This window comes from Pseudophryne corroboree, chromosome 6 (assembly GCF_028390025.1).
Source record: "Pseudophryne corroboree isolate aPseCor3 chromosome 6, aPseCor3.hap2, whole genome shotgun sequence".
NCBI classification, from domain to species: Eukaryota; Metazoa; Chordata; class Amphibia; order Anura; family Myobatrachidae; genus Pseudophryne; species Pseudophryne corroboree.
The window spans coordinates 749,728,325-749,754,004 of record NC_086449.1 but is presented as its reverse complement, the minus strand read 5'-3'; the positions used below and the strand labels follow the sequence as shown (position 1 = coordinate 749,754,004).

Genomic DNA, 25,680 nt, shown 5'->3' with positions numbered 1-25,680 from the left:
AAGTCCAGAGCTACTCAGAAACTGCTAAAAAATTTCTATTCGCAATTTTGAGAATCTTTCGTTCGCAATTTTGCTAAGCTAAGATTCACTCCCAGTAGGCGGCGGCTTAGCGTGTGCAATGCTGCTAAAAGCAGCTTGCGAGCGAACAACTCGGAATGACCACCATTGCTTTGTAATCTTTACCTTCCTAGTATAGTCATGGCTTCCCCTTCATCACTGGAGTTTAGCAGGCTTTCCATGTTGGCCTCTAGGACAGCCAAGGACAACTGTAGAATCAGCTTGATGCCCTCATAGAAAAAGCAGTCTACCACCACCACCGCACTCTCAAAAGGCATGACACTGAGGAACAGGGTGAGGAACCAGGAGAGGGAGATGGTAGAGATGACTCCCAGTTCTTGCATCTTCTCAGATAGCTCAGCTAGGTATTCACGGGTCAGATCCTCAAACACACCCTGGTCCACCAAGGCTCCTGGACACCCAAGAGACACAAGTTACTAGGTTATTAGTAGCTAGGGACATTTTATAAATAACGGTGCATTATTTTTAGATGAATTTGTCATGCGTTTTATTGGCACCACAACTAAATTACACACACATTATCTGTAGCACAATACGCATGCCAGTTAATTCAGCAGATAGCTAAAACAAGATTTTTGTGCTTACTGTTCAATCATATTCTAGTGTAGATCACAAGACAATGGATATAGACCCTGCCACCACAAGGATGGACTATATAAGAACATATCACCTCTTTTACTTCAAGTTATAGCTCCCTCTGTGCATAGAACATAGGCCTCTTATTGTTAGGGGGAGATTTACCCCTACGAGCGGCATCCTGAGAATAGTGCCTGTTACAGAATTGGCAAAGTAAACTCAGGACACAGAGAGCTCTGCAATAAATCTGTAGAAGATTCCAGTTCAGGTGTCCAGTCAACTGAACTGACAACCGTTCAATGTTCTCTTTTAGGGATGGCGATCACTGGGATAATTATCGGTCATTAACATCAATGTCATGAAACCATTGATTGGTTGCATCCATGGATGGCCATCCATGCTGGAGAGCATGGTGGGCTGCAGACCAATCAGATTCAGGGGTGGAGCTTAGCACACAACACAGGAAATAAACCCTTGAAATAAAATCTAGGAATTAGATACCCTCAAGTTCTACTACTATAGGCAGCCATACAGTGTGTGCTTATCATATGATCAGGCCAATAATTGGACAGTGTAAAGGCATGAGTGAGCAGCAATTATTGCACTTTTGGGCAATGAGAAATCTTCCCACATGCTCCACAGATTTGTGCTCAGATCTGACAGTGTATATATTCCCCATCAGACAGAGAGCCAGACCAATTATCTGAGAGTGTATGGCATTGCCAGATAACCGGTCTGCTTGTCAGATGGCAAGCGTTATCCCACAGTGAACGGGAAAAGGGTTTATTGTGGAAATAATGGGGACATTTGAAATGTGCTGTAAAATATACCAATCAGATCTTCTCATTCTTGTAAAGTTGGGGAAAAAAAGCAATCATCAACTTGGTTTAAATGAGTTACAGAACTTTTCATCTTTGAACTAGTTTATTTAAATGCACCCCAGATATGGAGATCTCCTGTAATGAGCTCCGTGGCCTCATCTTACTAGCAACGTAGATGATCAATACTCAGTATAAAATAGGTAATAAGTAATAAGAGGAAAGGGAAATGTACGTGCAAGTCTGACAGACTTGATGCTGATTACTGCTGACTTACCCACTACCCGGGTGTTATAATAATCTGGCAGCATCCGCTCACACAGAGAGACCAGCAGCCAGAATGCTTCCTCCTCATTGCAGTACAGCAGGAGAACAGAGGTCACTATATTCATGGCCTACAAAAGGAAAACATGATTGAGGAACTGTACCTGAAAATATAACTGCGCCATAAAATACTGTTGTGTGCACACAATACTAAATAATGGATTATGTTGTATTGGCAGTGAGAGCTGGAGAGTGGGAAGTGAGAGCTGAACAGCTGCAGACAAGCAAATAAAGTAAAAATGACAGAGCTTAGAATGTGCCCAGTGTTGTTCCTACAGCACATCACATAGCTATCTCATAGCATAGGAACGGTAATTACAGTGCTACCTGGCAGTATCCGATGTTGGGGTTACGGAAAGCATATGCTGTGAGTACGCGGCGCAGGGCCGCTATGCCTAGCTCATTCTGGAAAGCGGGGTGTTCCGGCATGGAACGGTGGAGGTCACGCTCTATCTCGTCTGTCGCAAGGTTGCATTTTCCTGTGGACTTCTCCACAAGGTCAGTGTAGTAGCCGGGGTGTGTCGCCATCTCATTTGATGCGCCTAAAGAAACAAAACACTTTCTTAAAAAAATAGCTAATAATAATAATAATAATAATAATTAGCATATAGATTTAGAAATAGGAGAATTATTATCTATTCATTTCTTTTTCTTGATTCTATCCATGGCAGTAGACACTAATGGGTTAAGTCTGGGGTGAGCAAAGCTAGACATAAACTTCCTCAACATAAAATAACAAAAATAGGATTTGAATTACCTATCGGTAAATCCTTTTCTCGTAGTCCATAGGGGATACTGGGAATCCATTTAGTACCATGGGGTATAGACGGGTCCACTAGGAGCCTTGGGCACTTTAAGAATTTGATAGTGTGTGCTGGCTCCTCCCTCTATGCCCCTCCTTCCAGACTCAGTCTAGGAACTGTGCCCGAGGAGACGGACATACCTTGAGAGAAGGATAGATAAGAAAAGAGTTGAGATTACAAACCAGCACACACAAAACAAGAGGAAAGCCATGCTAACCAAACTTGAAACCAGGAACAGCAACAGCTGAACCAACCAGAATACTGAAACCAAGTAACAATGCAGGAAGAACGAAGCGCCGGGCGGGCGCCCAGTATCCTCTATGGACTACAAGAAAAGGTTTTACCGGTAGGTAATTACAATCCTATTTACTCTTACGTCCTTGGGGATACTGGGAATCCATTTAGTACCATGGGGAAGTACCAAAGCTCCCAAACCGGGTGGGAGAGTGCTGAGGTTCCGCAGAACTGATCGACCAAATTGAAGGTCCTCATCAGCCAAAGTATCAAACTTGTAAAACTTTGCAAACGTGTTCGAACCTCACTGAGTAGCTGCTCGGCAGAGCTGTAAAGCCGAGACACCCCGGGCAGCGGCCCAAGAAGAACCCACCAACCTAGTAGAGTGGGCCTGTACAGATTTTGGAATCGGCAATCTTGCCTTGGAATAAGCATGCTGGATAGTGAGCCTGATCCAACGAGCAATAGACTGCTTTGAAGCAGGACACCCAATCTTATTGGGATCAGAGAGAACGAACAGCGAGTCTGATTTCCTGTGACGAGCTGTTCTCTTTACATACACCTTCAAAGCCCTCACAACATCCAAAGACTTTGAAGTAGCAGAGGTGTCCGTAACAGCTGGAACCACAATAGGTTGGTTGATGTGAAACGCGGACACCACTTTAGGAAGAATTGCTGATGAGTTCTGAGTTCAGCTCTGTCCTCAAGGAAAATTAAGTAGGCACTCTTGTGAGACAACGCCCCTATCTCCGACACACGTCTTGCTGAAGCCAAGGCACACAGTGTGACGGTCTTCCATGCAAGGTACATCAACCTCCTGTAACGGTACAAACCAGTCCGATTGGAGGAACTGCAGCACCAAATTGAGATCCCAAGGAGTCGTGGGAGGCACAAAGGGAGGCTGGATGTGCAGAACACCTTTCAAGAACGTCTGGACCTCAGGAAAAGAAGGCAATTGTTTCTGAAAGTAAATAAAGCCGAAATCTGGACTTTAATGGAACCTAGACGTAAGCCCACATCCACTTCTGACTACAAAAAAAGCAGGAGACGTCCCAGTTGAAATTCCACAGCAGAATATTGGGGGGTAATTCTGAGCTGATCGCAGCAGGAACTTCGTTAGCAGTTGGGCAAAACCATGTGTACTGCAGGGGAGGCAGATATAACGTGCAGAGAGAGTTAGATTTGGGTGTGGTGTGTTCAATCTGCAATCTAAATTGCAGTGTAAAAATAAAGCAGCCAGTATTTACACTACACAGAAACAAAACAACCCACCCAAATCTAACTCTCTCTGCACGTTCTATCTGCCCCCCCTGCAGTGCACATGGTTTTGCCAACTGCTAACAAAGTTCCTGCTGCGATCAACTCAGAATTACCCCCATTGTCTGCTCTCACACCAAGAGACATACTTCTTCCATATACGGTGATAATGTTTAGACGTTACCCCCTTTCTGGCTTGGATCATAGTCGGGATGATCCTGTCATGAATCCCTCTCCTGGCTAGAATCAGCCGTTCAACTTCCATGCCGTTAAATGTAGCCGCGGTAAGTCTTGATAGACGAACGGGACCTGTTGCAGAAGATCCTCGCGAAGAGGTAGAGGCCACGGATCTATGATTAGCACCTCGAGAAGATCCGCGTACCAGGCCCTTCGAGGCCAGTCCGGAGCAATGAGGATTGCTTGAAACTTTTCCCTTTTTATTCTCTTTAGAATTCTTGGGATCAGAGGAAGTGGAGGAAACACGTACACGAGCTGGTAGACCCACGGAGTTGTCAGAGCGTCTAAAGCTACTGCTTGTGGGTCTCTCGAATAGGAAAAATACTGCTTAAGCTTCTTGTTGAGTCAAGAAGCCATCATGTCAATCTGTGGATAACCCCACCGACGTGTCAACCACCGGCACACCACTGGATGGAGGCCCCACTCCCCCGGGTGTAGGTCGTGTCTGCTGAGGAAGTCTGCTTTCCTGTTGTCTACTCCCAGAATGAAGACCGCTAACAACGCCGCAGCGTGTTTTTCTGCCCAGAGGAGAATTCTTGACACCTCTGATATTGCTGCTTTACTTTTCGTTCCGCCCTGTCGGTTTATGTACGTTACCGCCGTCACATTATCTGACTGGACTTGAATGGCCTGATTCCAAAGTACAGATGAGGCCCGCAGAAGGGCGTTGTAGATCACCCTGAGTTCCAAGATGTTTACTGGAAGGACAACTTGCCCTACTTGACCATCTTCCTTGAACTGCACCCCCTGGGTGACTGCTCCTCAACCTCTGAGGCTTGCGTCTGTGGTTAGCAGAATCCAATTCTGAATCCCAAACCTCCAACCCTCGGCGAGGTGAGAAGTCTGTAGCCGCCACAGAAGGGAGATTCTGGCTCTTGGAGACAGACAGATCCTCGCATGATACCTTCCATACTGAAGCGCCTCGTAAGAGGCCACAATTTCCCCCAGAATGCGAATGCACAGATGCACCGAGATCCAGGTCGGCTTCAGAACAGCCTAAACCATCGACTGGATTACCATAGCCTTCTCAAGTGAAGGAACACTCTCTGAGACTCTGTGTCCAGTATCATTCCCAGAAAAGGAAGCCTCTGCATCGGTTCCAGGTGAGATTTTGGTAAGTTCAGAATCCTTCCGTGATCCAGGAGTAGTCTGGTTGAGCGCACAATGCTGTCCAACAACTGCTCCCCGTGCCTTTATCAGAAGATCGTCCAGGTACGGAATTATGGGGGTCATTCCGACCTGATCGCACGCTATTTTTTTCAGCGCAGCGATCAGGTCAAAACTCGGCAAAACTGTGCATGCACCGCAATGCGCAGGCGCGTCGTACGAGTACTAAGCGGATTGGTGCTGGGCGATGGATTTAACGAAAAATCCATTCGCACAGCCGATCGCAAGAAGATTGACAGGAAGGAGTCTATGGGTGTCAACCGACTGTTTTCAGGGAGTGGTTGAAAAAACGCAGGCGTATCCAAGCGTTTGCAGGGCGGGTGTCTGACGTCAATTCCGGGACGGGACAGGCTGAAGTGATCGCAGCGGCTGAGTAAGTTCACACCTACTCAGAAACTGCACAAACTGTTTTAGTACTGCTCAGCTGCACAAGCGTTCGTACACTTGCAAAGCGAAAATACACTCCCCCATAGGCGGCGACTATCTGATCGCAGCGCTGCAAAAAATAGCTAGCGAGCGATCAACTCGGAATGACACACTATATTCACTCCCTGTTTGCGGAGTAGAAACATCATCTCTGCCATCACTTTGGTGAACACTCTCGGTGCCGTGGAGAGACCAAATGGCAGGGCCTGGAACTGGTAGAGACAGTCCTGCAGTGCAAACCGTAGATAAGCCTGATGAGGCGGCCAGATCGGAATGTGAAGGTACGCAACTTTGATATCCAGAGACAATAAGAATTCCCCCTGCTCCTTCAGATCTGAGATCACCGCTCTCAGAGACTCCATTTTGAATATGAACACTCGTAAATACGGGTTCAACGACTTGAGGTTCAAAATCGGTCATACCGAACCGTCCGGTTTCAGTACTACAAACAAGGTGGAATAATACCTTGTTTTGCAGATTAGGTGGAACTGGAACAATGACCTGAGTCTGTACCAGTTTTTGAATGGCGTCCTGTAAGGTTATACTTGCCTACTGCGAAACTGGTAAGCCTGATTTGAAGAATATGTGAGGTGGGAGCTCCTGAAACTCCAGTCTGTAGCCCTGGGAAATAAGATCTATGACCCAGGGATCCTGGCACGAACCTGTCCAGATGTGACTGAAAATTTTTAGACGGGCTCCCACCCGCCAGTCTTCCAGGCATCGCGGTCCACCGTCATGCTGAGGGCTTTGAGGAAGCAGGGCTTGAGCTCTCTGTTCCTGCGAACCGGCAGTTGCTGGTTTGCGTGGTTTACCTCTTGCGCCTCTGGTTGCTGTAGAAGAACCTTTGGCTTTGCTCTTAAACTTGGCAGTCCGAAAGGACTGTAGATTAGGTCCTGAGTAGGCCTTCCTGGCTGGGGGAGCTGCAGAACGAAGATATGTGGACTTACCTGCAGTAGCTTTGGAGATCCATTTGTCTAGTTCATCTCCAAATAAGACCTCTCCTGTGAAGGGTAGGCCTTCCACACCTTTCTTGGACTCTGCTTCAGCAGTCCATTGGCGTAGCCATAAGCCCCTGCATGCTGACACTGCCATAGCTGTGGTGCGTGCATTAAGTAAGCCTATTTCTTTTATGTCTTCCACCATAAAGTTCGCAGAGTCCTGTATATGTTGCAGGAGTAAAATAATCTCCCCCTGAGGCAAGGTATCTAACCCCTCAATTAGGTTACCCGACCATTTGGCGATGGCCTTAGTAATCCACCCACATGCTATAGTGGGTCTCTGGGCCACCCCAGCAGCTGTATACAAGGTTTTGAGTGTAGTCTCAATTCTACGATCAGCCGTGTCTTTTAGGAAGGCTGCACCCGGGACAGGCAATACAATTTTTCGTGACAGCCTGGATACAGATGCATCCACTATCGGTGGATTTTCCAATTTTTTCCTATCCTCAGGTGGAAAAGGAAAAGATGATAGCAACCTTTTTGGGATTGGAAATTTCCTGTCAGGATTAACCAATGGTTCTTCAAACAAGGTATTTAGTTCCTTTGACACAGGAAAAGTGGCTAAGGATTTATTTTTTATATTAAAATATGATTCCTCAGTCTCCTCTGTCACCTTATCAGGCTAAGCAGAACTTCTCTGATAGCCTCTATGAGAGCCTTTTTTCCCTGTGACAGAGTAGCCTCCCCCACCTCTGAGTCCCCCTCCCCCCCCTCCATGTCTGACCCTTCATCATCAGAGTCAGACAACAGAATATGGGCCAAAGTACGTTTTTGCGGACAAATGGCAGGGGACTGAGATGCTGGTTTGGGTACGAGTCTCTTTTCATAAACTCAGTCACCGATTGTCTTAAGTATTGCGTCTCTTGCTCATTGCGGGACAATTCAGTAGACATATTGCAAACCATTCTCTTAATGGCGTCCAGCCAAGCTGGCTCTGCCCTGCTAGCATGGGAAGGTACACTGCACTGAGTACACAGTAGTGAACACCCTGGAGAAGAGGAAAACTGTGCCTTACATGAAACACACTCTTTTCCTGACATGCTGTGACAGTGACCACACACACACACACACACACACACACAGGAAGAGGTTAAATGCACAATTAACCCACAAGAGCCCTTCCAGGGAGACATAGAGATATTATGGAGCCAGCACACACCGCCCTTACCGCTAATGCCAAGTTTAGCCGGGTCGCAGACTAAGTACCTAGATTGGAGACTAGGGTGGTCATTCCGAGTTGATCGCTCGCTGCTTTTTTTCGCAGCGCTCAACTGAAAAAGCGGCAAATCTGCGCATATGCATGGTACGCAGCGCGCATGCGCTAAGTACTTTCACACAAAACTTTGTCGTTTTACCCAAGCTCAAGCAACGTTTTTCAGTCGCTCGAGTGTTCGTAGTATGATTGACAGGAAGTGGGTGTTTCTGGGCGGCAACTCAGCATTCTCAAGGAGTGTGCTAAAAAACGCAGGCGTGCCAGGTAAAAACGCAGGAGTGGCTGGAGAAACGGGGGAGTGACTGGCCGAACGCAGGGCGTTTTTGTACGTCAAACCAGGAACTAAACAGACTGCAGTCATCGTAAGATAGAAGTAGGTCTGGAGCTACTCAGAAACGGCATGAAATTTATCCTGTGCAGTTCTGCTAATCTTTTGTTCGCACTTCTGCTAAGCTAAGATACACTCTCAGAGGGCGGGCGGCCTAGCGTTTGCATTGCTGCTTAAAGCAGCTAGCGAGCGAACAACTCGGAATGAGGGCCTTCGTTCACTAATAATTGCTCCCCCCATGCTATGACCCCCTGGATATCGCTGAGGTAATCTGGGGTCTCTCCGGAGGAGCTGCGCGTCCCTGTCAGTCAGCGTCTGTGTCCACTGCAGAGGGAAAATGGCGCTGGTGAGCTGCTGGATCTGCTCATAGTGAAGTCCCGCCCCTTCAAAGGCGCGCGGTCTTCTCGCTCTTTTTTATATTGGCTGAGGTAATTTTGTGCCTAAAATGGAGTCAGGCCCCTTTTAAGAATGTAATGCCAGTCTGGGCACTGTGCACACATATAGTGTACTGAGACTCAGTTCGCTCCCTCAGAAGATGTGCGTCTGCATTGCGTACTGAGTCTGTAGACCCAGCCGCCCCATGTAGAAGCCGTGCATCTCCGTACCCTCATGCCGCCATAATGGTCGGCGACCCACTAACGGGGATGCCTGATTAGTACTCACCACTCTTCTTTCTTCTGGCTCTGTTAAGGGTGGCGGCAAGCTGCGGGAATGTATGCTCGCCGTGGTGGGGCTTGCGAATAGTTCCTTCAGGAGCTAGTGTCCTGTCAGTGGGGAACGGAACCATTAACCCTTCAAGAGGATGGTCCGTTCCCCCCCTAAGTCCCATGCAGCAGGCAGGCTGGTGCCATCCATTCCTGCCTGAAAATAACAAACAGATAAAATAAATGCAGAAAACTCTTCAGGAGCTTAAAGCGACGTGACCGGCTCCTCCGGGCACATTTTCTAAACTGAGTCAGGTAGGAGGGGCATAGACGGAGGAGCCAGCCCACACTGTCAAATTCTTAAATTGCCCGAGGCTCCTAGTGGACCCCGTCTATACCCCATGGTACTAAATGGATTCCCAGTATCCCCAAGGACGTAACATAAAAAATAGGATTTTAATACCTACCGGTAAATCCTTTTCTCTTAGTCCGTAGAGGATGCTGGAGACACCAAAAAAACCATGGGGTATAGACGGGATCTTCAGGAGACATGGGCACTTTAAGACTATGAAAAAGGGGGGTGAACTGGCTACTCCCTCTATGCCCCTCCTCCAGACTCCAGTTATAGGAACTGTGCCCAGGGAGACGGACATTCCGAGGAAAAGGATTTAATGATAACTAAGGTGGGACCCATACCAGCTCACACCTCAAACACGCCATACAACATGGCAATTAACAAAAACTCCAGTCAACGGCATGAACAACATCAGCAACAGGCTGACTATAATCATAGCACAACCCCTGTGTAAACAGAACTAATAACTAAAAATTGCAGATAAAGTCCGCACTGGGACGGGCGCCCAGCATCCTCTACGGACTAAGAGAAAAGGATTTACCGGTAGGTATTAAAATCCTATTTTCTCATACGTCCTAGAGGTTGCTGGGGACACCAAAAAGACCATGGGGTTTATACCAAAGCTCCAGAACGGGCGGGAGAGTGCGGATGACTCTGCAGCACCGATTGACCAAACATGAGGTCCTCATCAGCCAGGGTATCAAACTTGTAAAACTTCGCAAAAGTGTTTGAACCCGACCAAGTAGCTGCTCGGCAGAGTTGCAATGCTGAGACCCAGGATGAGCCCACCTTTCTGGTAGAGTGGGCCTTCACTGATTTCGGTAACGGCAATCCAGCCATAGAATGAGCATGCCGAATCGTAGTACAGATCCAGCGTGCAATAGTCTGCTTGGAAGTAGGAGCCCCAATCTTGTTGGGAGCATAGAGGACAAACAGAGCGTCTGTTTTCCTCAGATGAGCCGTCCTGGCGACATAAATCTTTAAAGCCCTAACCACATCTAAAGATTTTGACTCAGCGAAGGCGTCAGTAGCCACCGGCACCACAATAGGTTGGTTGATGTGGAATGATGACACCACCTTTGGCAGAAATTGTTGACGAGTCCTCAACTCTGCTCTATCTTCATGGGAGATTAAATACGGGCTCTTGTGAGACAAGGCCGCTAATTCAGACACCCGCCTTGCGGATGCTAAGGCTAATAGCATGACCACTTTCCAAGTGAGAAATTTCAACTCTATCTTCTGCAAAGGTTCAAACCAAGTTGATTGAAGGAACTGCAATACCACATTAAGATCCCATGGTGCCACTGGGGACACAAATGGAGGTTGGATGTGCAGCACGCCTTTCACGAAAGTCTGAACTTCTGAAAGGGAGGCCAATTCTTTTTGAAAGAAAATTGACAAGGCCGAAATTTGTACTTTAATTGAGCCTAACTTTAGGTCCGCATCCACACCTGCTTGTAGAAAATGGAGAAAACGGCCTAGCTGAAATTCTTCCGCAGGAGCTTTCTTGGACTCACACCAAGACACATATTTTCTCCAAATACGGTGGTAATGTTTCGCCGTTACTTCTTTTCTAGCCTGGAGAAGTGTGGGAATTACTTCACTGGGAATACCCTTTCGGGCTAGGATCCAACACTCAACCGCCAAGCCGTCAAACGTAGCCGCAGTAAGTCTTGATACACGCACGGCCCCTGCTGTAACAGATCCTCTCGTAGAGGAAGAGGCCAGGGATCTCCTATGAGCAATTCCTGAAGATCTGGATACCAAGCCCTTCTTGGCCAGTCCGGAACAATGAGGATCGCCTGAACCTTTGTTCTTCTTATGATCTTTAGCACCTTTGGAATGACTGGAAGCTGAGGGAACACGTACACCGACTGAAACACCCATGGTGTCACTAGGGCGTCCACTGCTATTGCTTGAGGGTCTCTCGACCTGGAACAATATCTCTGAAATTTCTTGTTGAGGCGAGACGCCATCATATCTATTTGAGGAATCCCCCAAAGACTTGTCACTTCTGAGAAGACCTCTTGCTGAAGACTCCACTCTCCCGGATGGAGATCGTGTCTGCTGAGGAAGTCTGCTTCCCAGTTGTCCACTCCTGGAATGAAGACAGCGCGCTTGTATGCTTTTCCGCCCAGCGGAGAACTTTTGTGGACTCTGCCATCGCCGCTCTTCTCTTTGTTTCGCCCTGGCGGTTTATTTGTGCTACCGCTGTTATATTGTCCGACTGGATCAGGACGGGCAGGTTGCGAAGAAGACGTTTCGCCTGAAGGAGGCCGTTGTAAATGGCCCGTAACTCCCAACACATTTATGTGTAGAGAAACTTCCTGGCTTGACCATTTTCCCTGGAAGGTTTCCCCCTGTGTGACTGCACCCCAGCCTCGGAGACTCGCATCCGTGGTCACTAGGATCCAGTCCTGGATCCCAAACCTGCGACCCTCTAGGAGGTGAGAGCTGTGCAGCCACCACAGGAGTGAGATTCTGGTCCTGGAGGACAGTATTATTTTCCGGTGCATGTGCAGATGAGATCCGGACCACTTGTCCAACAGATCCCACTGAAACACTCTGGCATGGAACCTGCCAAACTGAATGGCCTCGTAGGCCGCCACCATCTTCCCCAGCAATCGAGTGCACTGATGGATAGACACTCTTGCTGGCTTCAAAATTTGTTTGACCAGACTCTGAATTTCTATAGCTTTCTCTTCTGGAAGAAAAACCCTCTGTAATTCCGTGTCCAGAATCATTCCCAAAAACGACAGTCTTTTCGTCGGATTCAACTGTGACTTTGGCAAGTTTAGGAGCCAACCATGTTGTTGCAGAACTGTCAGGGAGAGCGTAATGCTCTGCAGCAATTGGTCCTTGGATCTCGCCTTTATCAGGAGATCGTCCAAGTACGGGATAATTGTGACTCCTTGCTTGCGCATGAGAACCATAATTTCCGCCATAACTTTGGTGAAAACCCTCGGAGCCGTGGACAGACCAAACGGCAACGTCTGAAATTGGTAATGACAATCCTGAACTGCAAACCTCAGGTAAGCCTGATGCGGAGGATATATGGGAATGTGTAAGTAGGCATCCTTTATGTCGACAGACACCATAAAATCCCCTTCCTCCAGACTGTAGATCACTGCTCGGAGAGATTCCATCTTGAATCTGAATTTTCCTAGTTCGCAATTGAGGGATTTTAGGTTCAGAATAGGTCTGATCGAGCCGTCCGGCTTCGGGACCACAAACAGGCTCGAATAAAAGCCTTCTCCCTGTTCTGACGGGGGAATCCTGATAATAACCTGATTGAGACACAACTTTTGTATTGCATAGTATACTAACCTCCCTGACCGGAAGAGAAGCTGGCAAGGCCGTTTTGAAAAATCGTCGAGGGGAACATCTTGAAACTCTAGTTTGTACCCCTGGGACACTATTCCTAACACCCAGGGGTCCAGGTCCGAACAAATCCAGACCTGACTGAAGAGTCGTAGATGTGCCCCCACTGGTGCGGACTCCCGCAGAGGAGCCCCAGCGTCATGCAGTGGATTTGGCCGAAGGCGGGGAGGACTTCTGCTCCTGGGAGCCTGCCACGGCTGGAAACCTTTTACCTCTTCCTCTTCCTCAATTTGCCAGTTAGGAATAACTTCTGCCTTTTTTGTACTTGTTTGTCTGAAAGGACTGCATCTGCAAGTGATGAGCTTTCTTTTGCTGCGGAGGAACATAAGGCAAAAATGAGGTTTTAACCGCGGTAGCCATAGATACCCAAATCAGCGAGACCTTCCCCAAACAATACACCACCTTTATACGGTAACGACTCCATAGCTTTCTTAGAGTCAGCATCAGCATTCCATTGATGAATCCACAATGCCCTCCTAGCTGAGACTGCCATGGCATTGGCCCTTGATCCCAAGAGGCCAATATCTCTCGCTGCTTCCTTCAGGTAAGCTGTGGCGTCCCTGATATAACCCAGCATTAAAAGGATGGTATCCCTATCTAGGGTATCAATATCAGATGACAAGTTATTTGCCCACTTTTCGATAGCACTACTCACCCACACAGATGCAATAGCTGGTCTGAGTAATGCACCTGTGGTGACGTAAATGGATTTTAGCGTATTTTCCTGTCTACGATCCGCAGGATCTTTAAGCGCTGCCGTGTCAGGAGACGGCAGAGCCACCTTTTTAGACAACCGTGATAGTGCCTTGTCCACAATGGGAGGTGAATCCCACTTTTCTCTATCCCCGGAGGGGAACGGATACACCATTTGCATCTTTTTGGGAATCAGAAACTTTTTATCCGGATTTTCCCACATTTTTTCAAAAAGGGTATTCAGTTCATGAGAAGAAGTAAACTTTACCTCAGGTTTCTTTCCCTTATACACACAGACCCTAGTATCAGGAACCGCAGGGTCCTCGGTGATATGCAACACGTCTTTTATTGCCACAATCATGTACTGAATGCTCTTTGCCAATTTTGGGTCTAATCTGGTATCACCATAGTCGACACTGGAGTCAGTGTCCGTGTCGGTATCTATGTCTGCTAACTGAGCAAAAGAACGTTAATGTGACCCCGGGGGGTCTGGACTTGTGACAACACATCCTCCACAGATTTTTTCCAAACCTGGTTCTGAGACTCAGATTTATCTAATCTCTTATTAATTAGAGCCACATTAGCATTCAAAGCATTCAACACATTTACCCAATCAGGAGACGGCGTTGCCGACAGGGTCACTTCCACAGCCGTTTGTACCCCTAACCCAGTCTCCTCCTGGGAAGAGCACTCCGCTTCAGACATGCCGACACACCTGTACCGACACCCACAGACACACTGGCCAAAAGGGGGACAGACCCACAGTAAAGCCTGTCAGAGAAACACAGAGGGAGTTTGCCAGCTCACAACCCAGCGCCTGACCCGGTTCTGAAACTCTAATATATATATTGCCTCAGACCCTGCAGCGCTTTATACACACTCAATTTTCCATCAATTCTGCTGTGCCCCCCCCCCCTTGTTTTGCACCCTGTTACTTGGATAGCAGTGGTAAGTAAGGACCAGCGTCTCTGCAGCTCCGGGGAGAAAATGGCGCTGAGTAGAGCTGTGAGGGCTAAGCCACGCCCCCTCCCGGCGTGCTTCAGCCCGCTCTTTTGAAAATTAAAAACGCTGGCGGGGGTAAGAAATTTAGTGTCCCTGCACCCTAATTTCACTGTGCCAGCTAGAAAACGAGGTTTTTATGCTGCCCAGTGCGTCCCTGCGCCCTGTAGTTCCTTTCTGTGTGTGGGAGCATGGGCCCTCATTCCGAGTTGTTCGCTCGCAAGCTGCTTTTAGCAGCATTGCACACGCTAAGCCGCCGCCTACTGGGAGTGAATCTTAGCTTAGCAAAATTGCGAACGAAAGATTCGCAATATTGCGAAAAGACTTCTCTGTGCAGTTTCTGAGTAGCTCGAGACTTACTCTTCCAGTGCGATCAGTTCAGTGCTTGTCGTTCCTGGTTTGACGTCACAAACACACCCAGCGTTCGCCCAGACACTCCTCCGTTTCTCCAGCCACTCCCGCGTTTTTCCCAGAAACGGTAGCGTTTTTTCAAACACTCCCATAAAACGGCCTGTTTCCGCCCAGAAACACCCACTTCCTGTCAATCACATTACGAGCGAAGAAAAAACCTTGTAATGCCGTGAGTAAAATACCTAACTGCATAGCAAATTTACTTGGCACAGTCGCAGTGCGAACATTGCGCATGCGCAATTAGCGGAAAATCGCTGCGATGCGAAGAAAATTACCGAGCGAACAACTCGGAATGATCACCATGGTGCGCAGAGCGATCGCTGTGCGGTACCTCAAAGCCGTCACTGAAGTCTTCTTTTCTTCTTCTACTCACCTGTCTTCTGACTTCTGGCTCTGCAAGGGGGGTGACGGCAGGCTCTGGGAATGAACCCCTAGGCGTACCTAGTGTTCCAAACCCTCAGGAGCTAATGGTGTCCTGTAGCCAAGAAGCAGAGACTTTAAACTCACTAGAAGTAGGTCTGACTTCTCTCCCCTAAGTCCCATGATGTAGGGAGACTGTTGCCAGCAGTTCTCCCGGAAAATAAAAAAACTGGAGTCTGGAGGAGGGGCATAGAGGGAGGAGCCAGGTCACACCCCTTTGAAAGTCTTAAAGTGCCCATGTCTCCTGCGGATCCAGTCTATACCCCATGGTCTTTGTGGTGTCCCCAGCATCCTCTAGGACGTATGAGAAAATAAACAACATAATACTACAACTGCTACTACTACTACTATAATGGAATTAAATGAACAGATAATAATCCTCCCATCTCTCTCCAGGGCAGTAGACACTAATGAGTCTGTACCCAAGCAGATCATTCACTCCCGGGTTGGGGTAACTACAGCCTGCAGTACTCAGCTGATCTGTAATATCAAATCTGTAATGTCTGCAAAGATGTGCAGGAAATTCTGTCTTGTGTGCTTCTTCAGTCGTGGCTTGTGCTTTCTCTGCCCATAACGTGGCTGTGACTCTAGTGGGGTGGGCGCTGAGGATGCGTGGGGCTTTCAACCATTTTACTCTGTATGCCAACAATCTCAGACACCCTGCCAAGGTATACATATTCGGATAAACCCATCTTGTTATTTTAAAGCGAAACAGTATTGGTCTGTCTGCTAACCCTCATTCTGTCCATATAGAGCTTTTACGATTAAGACAAAAGAAGGGAAGAATGCAGTTCTGATGGATATGAAAATATAGGCATAAGGTGCATGCAAATGCCCTGGCACCATACAGCGCGTCGTTTTCCAATCCTTACTGGAGATGTAACTACCACCAGGAATAGTACTAAGAATAGCGCTGTGACTGGATGGGCTTACTTTGCCACTCTTGGGTTATAGAGATTCCTTCTCACCATCAGTAATTGCTTTATACTAACGCCTATTTGTCATAAGAGGTTAAGTTGCAGCCACGTCCAGGCTCCTACCCTGGCACCTGGAACAGCTTACTTCTGGCTATGTGTGGTCATGTTGATGCAATAACTCCTGGATGGTGACGGCTAATTCCTCACTGGCCACTCAATTTGGTAGCATAGAGAGCGAGTTTAAAGAAACTGCCCCACACCCTCCTCTTCTATGCTGTCCACAATGTCTGTATTAAAAGACTTAATATTCTCCTAACTCCTACTTTAACCAATACTAAGGTAAGCACAGTGATGGAGGAACTCCTACAGGAAACTTCTGCACCTGGATCTTCCAAATCTATACTGAACTGGGATGTTTATTACTTTAATCCTTCTATGAGCCTAATTCAGAGTTGATTGTAGCAGCAAATTTGTTAGCAGTTGGGCAAAACCATGTGCACTGCAGGGGGGGGGGGGGGCAGATATAACATGTGCAGAGAGAGTTAGAACCAAGGCTAAGACACCACATCTGTGTGTATAAAGGCTCCATATAAAGCCACCGTGAGCAAACTGTGGACCTTGTTGGAGCTTCAAAAAGTTTTGTGTGTTTGCTTTTTCATTGATGTCATCTTTATCATTCACAATTCTATCGTCAACCCAACAACTTCAGCTTTGATCATCACAGAGGGGTACCTCTCATAGCTCCCTCAACCGCTTTCCATGTTGCAATCTGTTCGACCTGCGTGCCAAACACCACTACCACCTATTACTGTAAAAGCTAGGGAGTTTGTGAGATTAAAATCTTAGAGCACCAACTGATTCCGTGACACCCTGCTCTGTGCATCCTACTGGCAGCGGTTAGGTAATACGACCCTTAGTATGATAAAGCATAGGAGTTAGGGGAACCCATGGTTTCAGGTAAGCCCTTTTGGTGAGATAAAGTAAAAAGACAAAGCTAATAAAACACCTGCCGAGCTTCAGCTAAACAGGAAAACAAAAGAAGGAAACAGCAAACGTGTTTCCTTCATGTCAGCTGACCAGAAGATTAATGCATGCTGCCACATACCACCGTTCCGAGGGGGTAATCCCAAGTTGATCGCAGCAGGAAATTTTTTAGCAGTTGGGCAAAACCATGTGCACTGCAGGGGGGGGCAGATATAACATTTGCAGAGAGAGTTAGATTTGGGTGGGTTATTTTGTTTCTGTGCAGGGTAAATACTGGCTGCTTTATTTTTACACTGCAATTTAGATTGCAGATTGAACTCACCACACCCAAATCTATCTCTCTCTGCACATGTTATATCTGCCCCCCCCTGCAGTGCACATGGTTTTGCCCAACTGCTAAAAAATTTCCTGCTGCGATCAACTTGGAATTACCCCCTAATGCGTTCCCTCAGATACAGAAACTGGAGCTATTTTACTTACCTGAGAACAAGAGCCAAAGCTCTCCCCGTAAATTCTCTGGAATGCCTTTTAGCACCAGTTCCCGAGTCTTTGACGTTCGGTACATACACATCCCGCGACCATACTCAAAAAAATGGATGTTCCAAGACTCCTCCTTCATTTTCTCCTTGGCCTAGAGAAGAAAAAATAGTTATGTACTAACTCCACTTATATTGGCCCATAAACCTACAGCACGACAATACAAAGGGTTCAAATCAATTTCGGACGAAGTTAGCTATGCCGGCAATGGCCCTCATTCTGAGTTGATCGCTCGCTTGCTGCTTTTAGCAGCAGTGCAAACGCTAAGCCGCCGCCCTCTGGGAGTGTATCTAAGCTTAGCAGAAGTGCGAACGAAAGGTTAGCAGAATAGTGCTGAAATTTTTTCAAGCAGTTTCAGAGTAGCTGCAGACCTACTCCTTCCTTGCGATCACTTCAGTCTGTTTAGTTCCTGCTTTGAAGTCACAAACACGCCCTGCGTTCGGCCAGCCACTCCCCCGTTTCCCCAGGCACGCCTGCGTTTTCACCTGACACGCCTGCGTTTTTTAGCACACTCCCGGAAAACGCTCAGTTACCACCCAGAAACACCCACTTCCTGTCAATCACTCACCGATCAACAGAGCGACAGAAAAAAATCGCTCGACCTTGTGTGAAACTGCATAGTTTTTTGTAAAAGTATGTCGCGCGTGCGCACTGCGGCCCGTACGCATGCGCAGAAATGCCGATTTTTAGCCTGATCACTGCGCTGCGAACAACGGCAGCTAGCGATCAACTCGGAATGACCCCCAATGTCTGCGATCTAGTGCGCACATATGCCGCACTTATGGTAGCTCTGACATTGTGGTTTTTTGTATGTAATCTAACTCTCTCTGCACGTTACATCTGCTCCCCCTGCAGTGCACATGGTTTTGCCCAACTGCTAACAAATTTTCTGCTGCGATCAACTCTGAATTAGGCCCTCTGTACGTTGGGGTTTAAGATCACACCGAAAAACTGGATACGTTTTGACGGATGAAGGTCGGATTTCCAAAAATTAATTATCCATCCGTGCGCTACCAACACATTCTATGTTAATAGAGCATAGTCCTGTAGATTGTGATCGGATGGAGCTTTGAGGAGGTATGGTATTATTGTGACTCCCAATGATCTGAGGTGAGCAATCATCACTGACATGACCTTGGTAAATACTCTGGGTGCTGTGGACAGTCCGAATGGTAAGGCTCTGAACTGAAAATTATCTTCTTGAATCGCGAACCTGTGAAACGCTTGGCGAGGATCCCAGATCGGAATGTGGATATGCATCCTTGATGTCTGAGATATCATAAATTCCTTGCATTCCAGGCGCGAAATCACAGAGTTGAGCGACTCCATTTTAAACCGGTAGTAAGTCAGAAACTGATTTAATGATTGGAATAGTAACCCTTCTTTCGTTGAAGCCGTGGTACCGGCATTGAAACTGCCAATTCCACCAAGGTCTGTATTGTACCTTGAAGGACTACACGTTTGTCCAGAAAAATTGGAAGACACGTTGTAAAATATTAGTTTGGCGGCAAAGCTTTGAAGTCTAGTTTGTACCCTAGGGAGACATTGCGAATGCATGCACTGTCGGAAATTTTGAACCAGGCATCTTCAAATTTTCGAAGCCATGCTCCCACCGTATTTGGGCACCGGGGGGGAGGGATACTGTCATGCCACGGCCTTTTCTGTAGACTTTGGGTCTTGACGACAAGAAACGGCTGGTTTCTTGCTGCGACCTCAATCTCGGAAGTGTGTAGTTCTTCCGCCTTCTCTAAAAGGTTGAGTGGAACGAAAGGACCAAAAGGAAGTTCCAGCATAAAACCATTTTGGAGGTGGTGGAAGGGTTGGCAAGAAGTAGATTTACCACCCGTAGCCTGTAAAATTAACGTGTCTAGTTCTTTTCCAAAAAGAATGTCACCTGTAAACGGAAGTGCTTCCGCTGCTCTCTTAGACTGTGTGTCTATCTGCCATAACCTTAGCCAAAGGGCTCTTCTGGCCGCAAAAGTCGATGCTGAGATCCTCGAATTCACATGATCGATATCTCTAGCCACCTACCCTAAATATATAACTGATTCCTTAATATGTTCCGCTAGGATCACTACCACTTCTACCGGAACACTATCTTGTAAGTCCTTCCAAAGCTGGTCTAAGTGAGACACCTGCGGCCGTAAAAATGGATTTCAGCATAGTGTCCAATTTCCGGTCCGACGGGTAACTTTCAAGGAAGTTGCACCCATAACAGGTAATGCCGTATTTTTTGACAGCCTGGAGAGAGGAGTCCACCCGAGGTGATTTTCCCCATTTATCCGTTATACTCAAAGGAAATGGATAAATAGGAATCTCTTAGGCATCTGAATCAGTTTGTCCGGGTTTTTCCAGACCTCCGACAGCTGATCTGGCTAATCCGTGTAGTTTTAGAAATATTTAAAACTCGTCTTACTGTCAAATAAGAGGTTCAACCCCCTGAGAAGATTCTAGAGAAACTTAGGGGGTCATTCCGAGTTGATTGCTAGCTGCCGTTGTTTGCAGAGCAGCGATCAGGCTAAAAAACGGCTGTTGTGGTTCTAGCGACGTTTTCAGTCGCACTGAGGACCGCAAGAAGATTGACAGAAAGGGGGCATTTCTGGGTGTCAACTGACCGTTTTCAAAAAGGGTTTGCAAAAACGCAGGCGTGTCTGAAAAAACGAGACAGCAAAAACCAATGTGTCTGGCCCTAGATTAATATGTACTAATCTCTATATAAAAGAGAGGACAGTCTATAATCGGCTGCCTTCCCAAAGTGGACCTGGAAATCCACCCAGTATACTAATGCAAACAAGAAAAAAATAGGTGAAGGCGCACAAATGTATAGTAACCGACTGCTGTTTTGATGCAAATTGGTAATTTATTTCTAATGAAATTTAAAATCTTTAAAAAAAAACACACAATAAAACAAAGGTAATTACCATAAGACCAACAACATTCATAGGGTTAATACCACAGATATTTAAATTCGCTCCATACAGACTGATGCTTTGGTTAGTAAATAGCTCCTTTTAAAGATGGCTTAATGCATGCACCCTTCTAAACTAGGCCAAATGTGCATAACACTCCTTCAGCTTGTCAAAGTCGAAAAAATATCATGCTTCACATTGCCTTGTACTAACCCCAATGCACGTGCCCGCTGATCGCGCACCGACTCCCTCGTGCGTACGCATCCCCTCAGGTTGCGTAAGGGACGCTCCGGGGCCGCCTGCGCACGGAGATGTGTATTTACGGCGGTGTTTGTGAGCGACTAGCGAGCGACTCGATCGCAGCATATTTAACCTTTATAGTGTGTTTTGTAGATATTATTCCCCTTAACAATATCAGCAAGTATGGTAAGTTTAAAACTTCTTGGACCTGAGAGATTCCTCTTTACATGCTAGAAAGGCTCAGACAAAGGTTGGAAGGTAGTGTTTAGTATCCAACTGTAGGGTATTAAAAGGGTATTATGCCTATGATAGTTAGGAAAGATTCGCATATTCCTACGCATAGTTATGCGCAGAAGTAGAAAATAAGATTAATTATATTCCGAATAAATTACACATAAGTGCAGGGTAGGTGAATGGAATTCAGTCAGTTCTTTCCCACAGACTGAATACAATAGCCTTATTTACACTAAGCTTTGAGATTCTATGAAGAGGGCTTACACCTTTGTTTACGAATAGGACTAGGTTTCTCTCCAGAATAATGAGGGCTGAGTTGTCAATTGTCTCAACTGAAGGAGGGGACAGTGGGGTGAACACAGCCCAGAGACAGAGTTTGTTTGGAAGATCCAAAACAATAGCTTTCCACAATATAACCAGACAAAGAGGAATTTAGAATACTAACAAGTCCTAGCCATCGCCCACTTCTTGAACTAACCAATGATCCCCGGTGCAGTACATGTCCCACCCCCTAACCAATGGAAAGAGAGCACACAGTATCTATTGTATTATGTCTTGAGCTAGTGAATAAATATAGCTTGCAATAGGTTTAGTCACACAAAACTCTGCAAGGCTTTCTCCTTGATAAGCTGAGGACTGAATTCACGTGTGTAAGTTTCTCTGTGACCATCTTGTTCTCCTTCTGTGTTAGCCATTTACTCTTTCTCTCTGTTATTATTTGCGATTGTGCCACTATTGTATATTCATGTCTAGTTACTCTGTGTAGATATTAATGTTAGTTTTGTAGTGTATAAGCTGTTAACTGTACTTTTTCCCTTTTTACTTACTAATATCATCTAGTAAAGGTGTTGGAACCTTAGCAAGGAGTGTGTGTTTTACTAGTTATTGCAAAGGGTATTCTGAGCGTCTCATATCGCTCAAACAGCTTTTATATTATCAAGGTCTATAAGCATTATATCATTACAGTATTACAGTACTATGGTTTTACAGTATAAGCATATCCTTTCAGTGTGTTGCTAGCAAGGTTTACTGAGTGTCATTCTGTGAGCGTCTGCGCCGCTCGTGTTCTCATGGGCACAGCGTCTGCTACGCTATAAGCGTACCATTACGGTACTTCATACGCCAATTGCGTACTGAGTCTGGTACAAATATATAGTGAATGTTATAAGGTAAATAATAGGCTTTATCAAGCTGATATACTCAAAGTCCATGCTCATATGTGAACAATTCTGATTAGTTTTAGTCCCAAGCATAAACTGTTAGTCGTGCAGAAAATAGATCACAAAGGAACCTTAATTGCATGCACTGATGATTAATGGAAATTACAGGATAAGTCTCTTTCAGCTGATGAGTTAATTTTATGTGCACATAAGAACACAGTATATCTCCAGACCGGCTGAATACTGATTAGTGTGATGATCACAAGAGTTCGTGCCACTTAAGAAGTGGGTGCTAGCTGTTGTAATGGTGTGGTTTATACTTCACCCATTAGTAATCTCAGGTAATCTCCCGTGTTGCGTTACACCCGTGTGTCCTCCTTTTGATTCCTCCTGCCTGGTCCCCACTCACCGGTGAGTGGGGACCAGGCAGGAGGAATCAAAAGGAGGTATTAACCCTATGAATGTTGTTGGTCTTATGGTAATTACCTTTGTTTTATTGTGTGTTTTTTTAAAGATTTTAAATTTCATTAGAAATAAATTACCAATTTGCATCAAAACAGCAGTCGGTTACTATACATTTGTGCGCCTTCACCTATTTTTTTCGTGTCTGAAAAAACGCAGGCGTGGCTGGGCGTTCGCTGGGCGGGTGTATGACGTCAAATCCAGACAAGAATAGGCTGAAGTAATCGCAAGCGCTTGGTGCAGGTGGACTCATGGCCTTAGAGGTGGACTTAGAGGTGCTAGACTAGAGCGGAGTATCACAACCATCAATAAATAATTCCCTTCCTCCATTAGTCTTTACTGTATTTAATCTCATCTGAACCAGAATACACTTTTTATTTTTGAACAACCTATAATGAGGGGGACCTAACCAATCAATTATGGAACAGATATCTATTACCCATTTCGGACCCAGGTCTTCAGTAGACTCTCTTGGGAAGAGTTTCAGGAGTCCATGAGAGGTGGTGGGTGCATCTCCGTTGCTAGCCTTTGGTTGGATGTTGGAACCATCCTCAGTGGGATTACTGGAAGGAAGGTTTGTGGTCTACCAGAGGGAAAAACAAAGAAACAAGAACCTCTGTAATCAATAAGATCACTACAATCTCTTACGTCTACTGGTGAATTCAGATAATTATGGGCAAGAAAATATATCACTCCGCCCACTCCCGTCTACAACCAACGACGTCAGCGGATCACTGTGTACTCATAAATCTGCATTGCTCTAGTTCAATAAAATAATTACAAAATCTAATTAGGATAATATTCAGTTTTCACAATTTAAATTTTGTGTGTATTCCAGTGTACCACTCATCTATCTCCAGACTTATTGGGGGACTGTTCCAACACTGGTGCACAGGGGAAATGTAACCAAAGACAAGCAGATGCAATTTTCTGCACTAGAATAATTAGTCCAGTTGGTTGCTATAGGTTACAGCATCAAGTTTCTGTGCTCTAATTTTTACAAATGTCCCCACTGTCTTTATAGGCTAAAGATTACACAAAATGTAGAAATCAATTTTTTATATATATATATATATATATATATATATATATATATATATATAAAAGTTGTTGGGTATCACGGTTACTATAAAGCGAGTGGTTTGCTTTTACAATACATAGCTCCTCTAGAAACTGTATGAAATTGGAGAAAGTAGCAGACTCAGACTGTGCACCTCATATACGTTACTCCCACTACTTCCTTTCCTTGTGGCATCTCGGTGGCTCCCGCCGTTGTCTCCTCCAGCTTTCTGCAGCGAGGTCTTCTGTAGGAAGTCTGAGATGCGCTGTACCAGGAAGTTCCGGTCTTTTAAATTGGCAAATAGAAACGTCATTTTCCCTTTAGTGCTGATGGACAATGGGCTGGGCAGCACACTGGAACTGTCTGCCTTCTCCACTATGGTCACCTGTGGCCCAGAAAAATTGTGCATTAAATAAAGATTCACTTTTGAGCCAGTACCTTTTAATACACATACTTGTGATATTCTCAATAACTACTAGTAGAGAGGCAAACAAGTTAAAAAATTATTTTAATTAACTACCAGTAAATCCTTTTCTCGTAGTCCGTAGAGGATACTGGGGTTCCATTAGTACCATGGGGTATAGATGGGTCCACTAGGAGCCAGGGCCACTCTAAGAATTTGGGCTGGCTACTCCCTCTATGCCCTTTCTACCAGACTCTGTCTAGGAAACTGCCCGAGGAGACGGACATACATTGAGAGAAGGATAGATAAGGATAGTGGTGAGATTCCGAACCAGCACACACAAACAAGAGGAAAGCCATGCTATCCAAACTTAAAACAGGAACAGCAACAGCTGAACCAAACAACAATATTTAACCAAGTAACACTGGAAGATCTCAGGAAGAACGACGCACCGGGCGGGCGCCCAGTATCCTCTACGGACTACGAGAAAATAATTTACCGGTAGGTAATTAAAATCCTATTTTCTCTTACGTCCTAGAGGATACTGGGATTCCATTTAGTACCATGGGGAAGTACCAAAGCTTCCAAAGCGGGTGGGAGAGTGCTGAGGTTCCTGCAGTACCAAAGCTCCCAAACCGGGTGGGAGAGTGCAGAGGTTCCTGCTGAGGTTCCTGCAGAAGTACTGAGGTTCCTGACCAAACTGAAGCTCCTCAGAGGCCAAAGTATCAAACTTGTAAAACTTTGCAAACGTTCGAACCTGACCAAGTAGCTGATCGGCAGAGCTGTAAAGCCGAGACACCCCGGGCAGCCGCCAGAGAAGAACCCATTGACCTAGTCGAGTGGGACTGAACAGATTTCAGAACCAGCATGCCTGCCGTGGAATAAGCATGCTGAATAGAGAGCCTGATCCAGCGTGCAATGGACTGCTTTGAAGCAGGACACCCAATCTTATTGGGATGATAGAGAACAAACAGCGAGTCAGATTTCCTGTGACAAGCAGTTCTCTTTACATACACCTTCAAAGCCCTCACAACATCCAAAGACTTTGGAGTAGCAGAGGTGTCCGTAACAGCCGGAACCACAATAGGTTGGGTGATGTGAAACGCGGACACCACTTTAGGAAGGAATTACTGATGAGTTATGAGTTCAGCTCTGTCCTCATGGAAAATTAAGTAGGGGCTCCGACGCACATCTCGCTAAAGCCAAGGCCAACAGTGTGACTGACTTCCACGTAAGATACTTAACCTCTACCTCCTGTAACGGTTCAAACCAGTCCGATTGGAGATCCCAAAGTGCCGTAGGAGGCACAAAGGGAGGTTGGATGTGCAGAACTCATTTCAAGAATGTCTGTACCTCAGGAAGAGAAGCCAATTGTTTCTGAAAGAAAATGGACAAGGCCGAAATCTGGACTT

General features: G+C 46.2%; 1 protein-coding gene across 2 annotated transcripts in view; it reads right to left on the bottom strand.

The window, feature by feature from the left end:
• Positions 1-25,680, bottom strand: part of TBC1D9B (TBC1 domain family member 9B) — a 181,268-nt gene that overhangs the window by 83,425 nt on the left and 72,163 nt on the right. For both annotated transcript variants that reach the window (XM_063928532.1, XM_063928533.1), the window contains exons 7-12: positions 24,020-24,250; positions 23,245-23,388; positions 17,744-17,894; positions 2,124-2,338; positions 1,750-1,867; positions 184-469 (exon numbers count right to left, since the gene is read on the bottom strand). In XM_063928532.1, the coding sequence (XP_063784602.1) occupies positions 184-469; positions 1,750-1,867; positions 2,124-2,338; positions 17,744-17,894; positions 23,245-23,388; positions 24,020-24,250 (1,145 nt within the window). The remainder of the gene's footprint in view (positions 1-183; positions 470-1,749; positions 1,868-2,123; positions 2,339-17,743; positions 17,895-23,244; positions 23,389-24,019; positions 24,251-25,680) is intronic.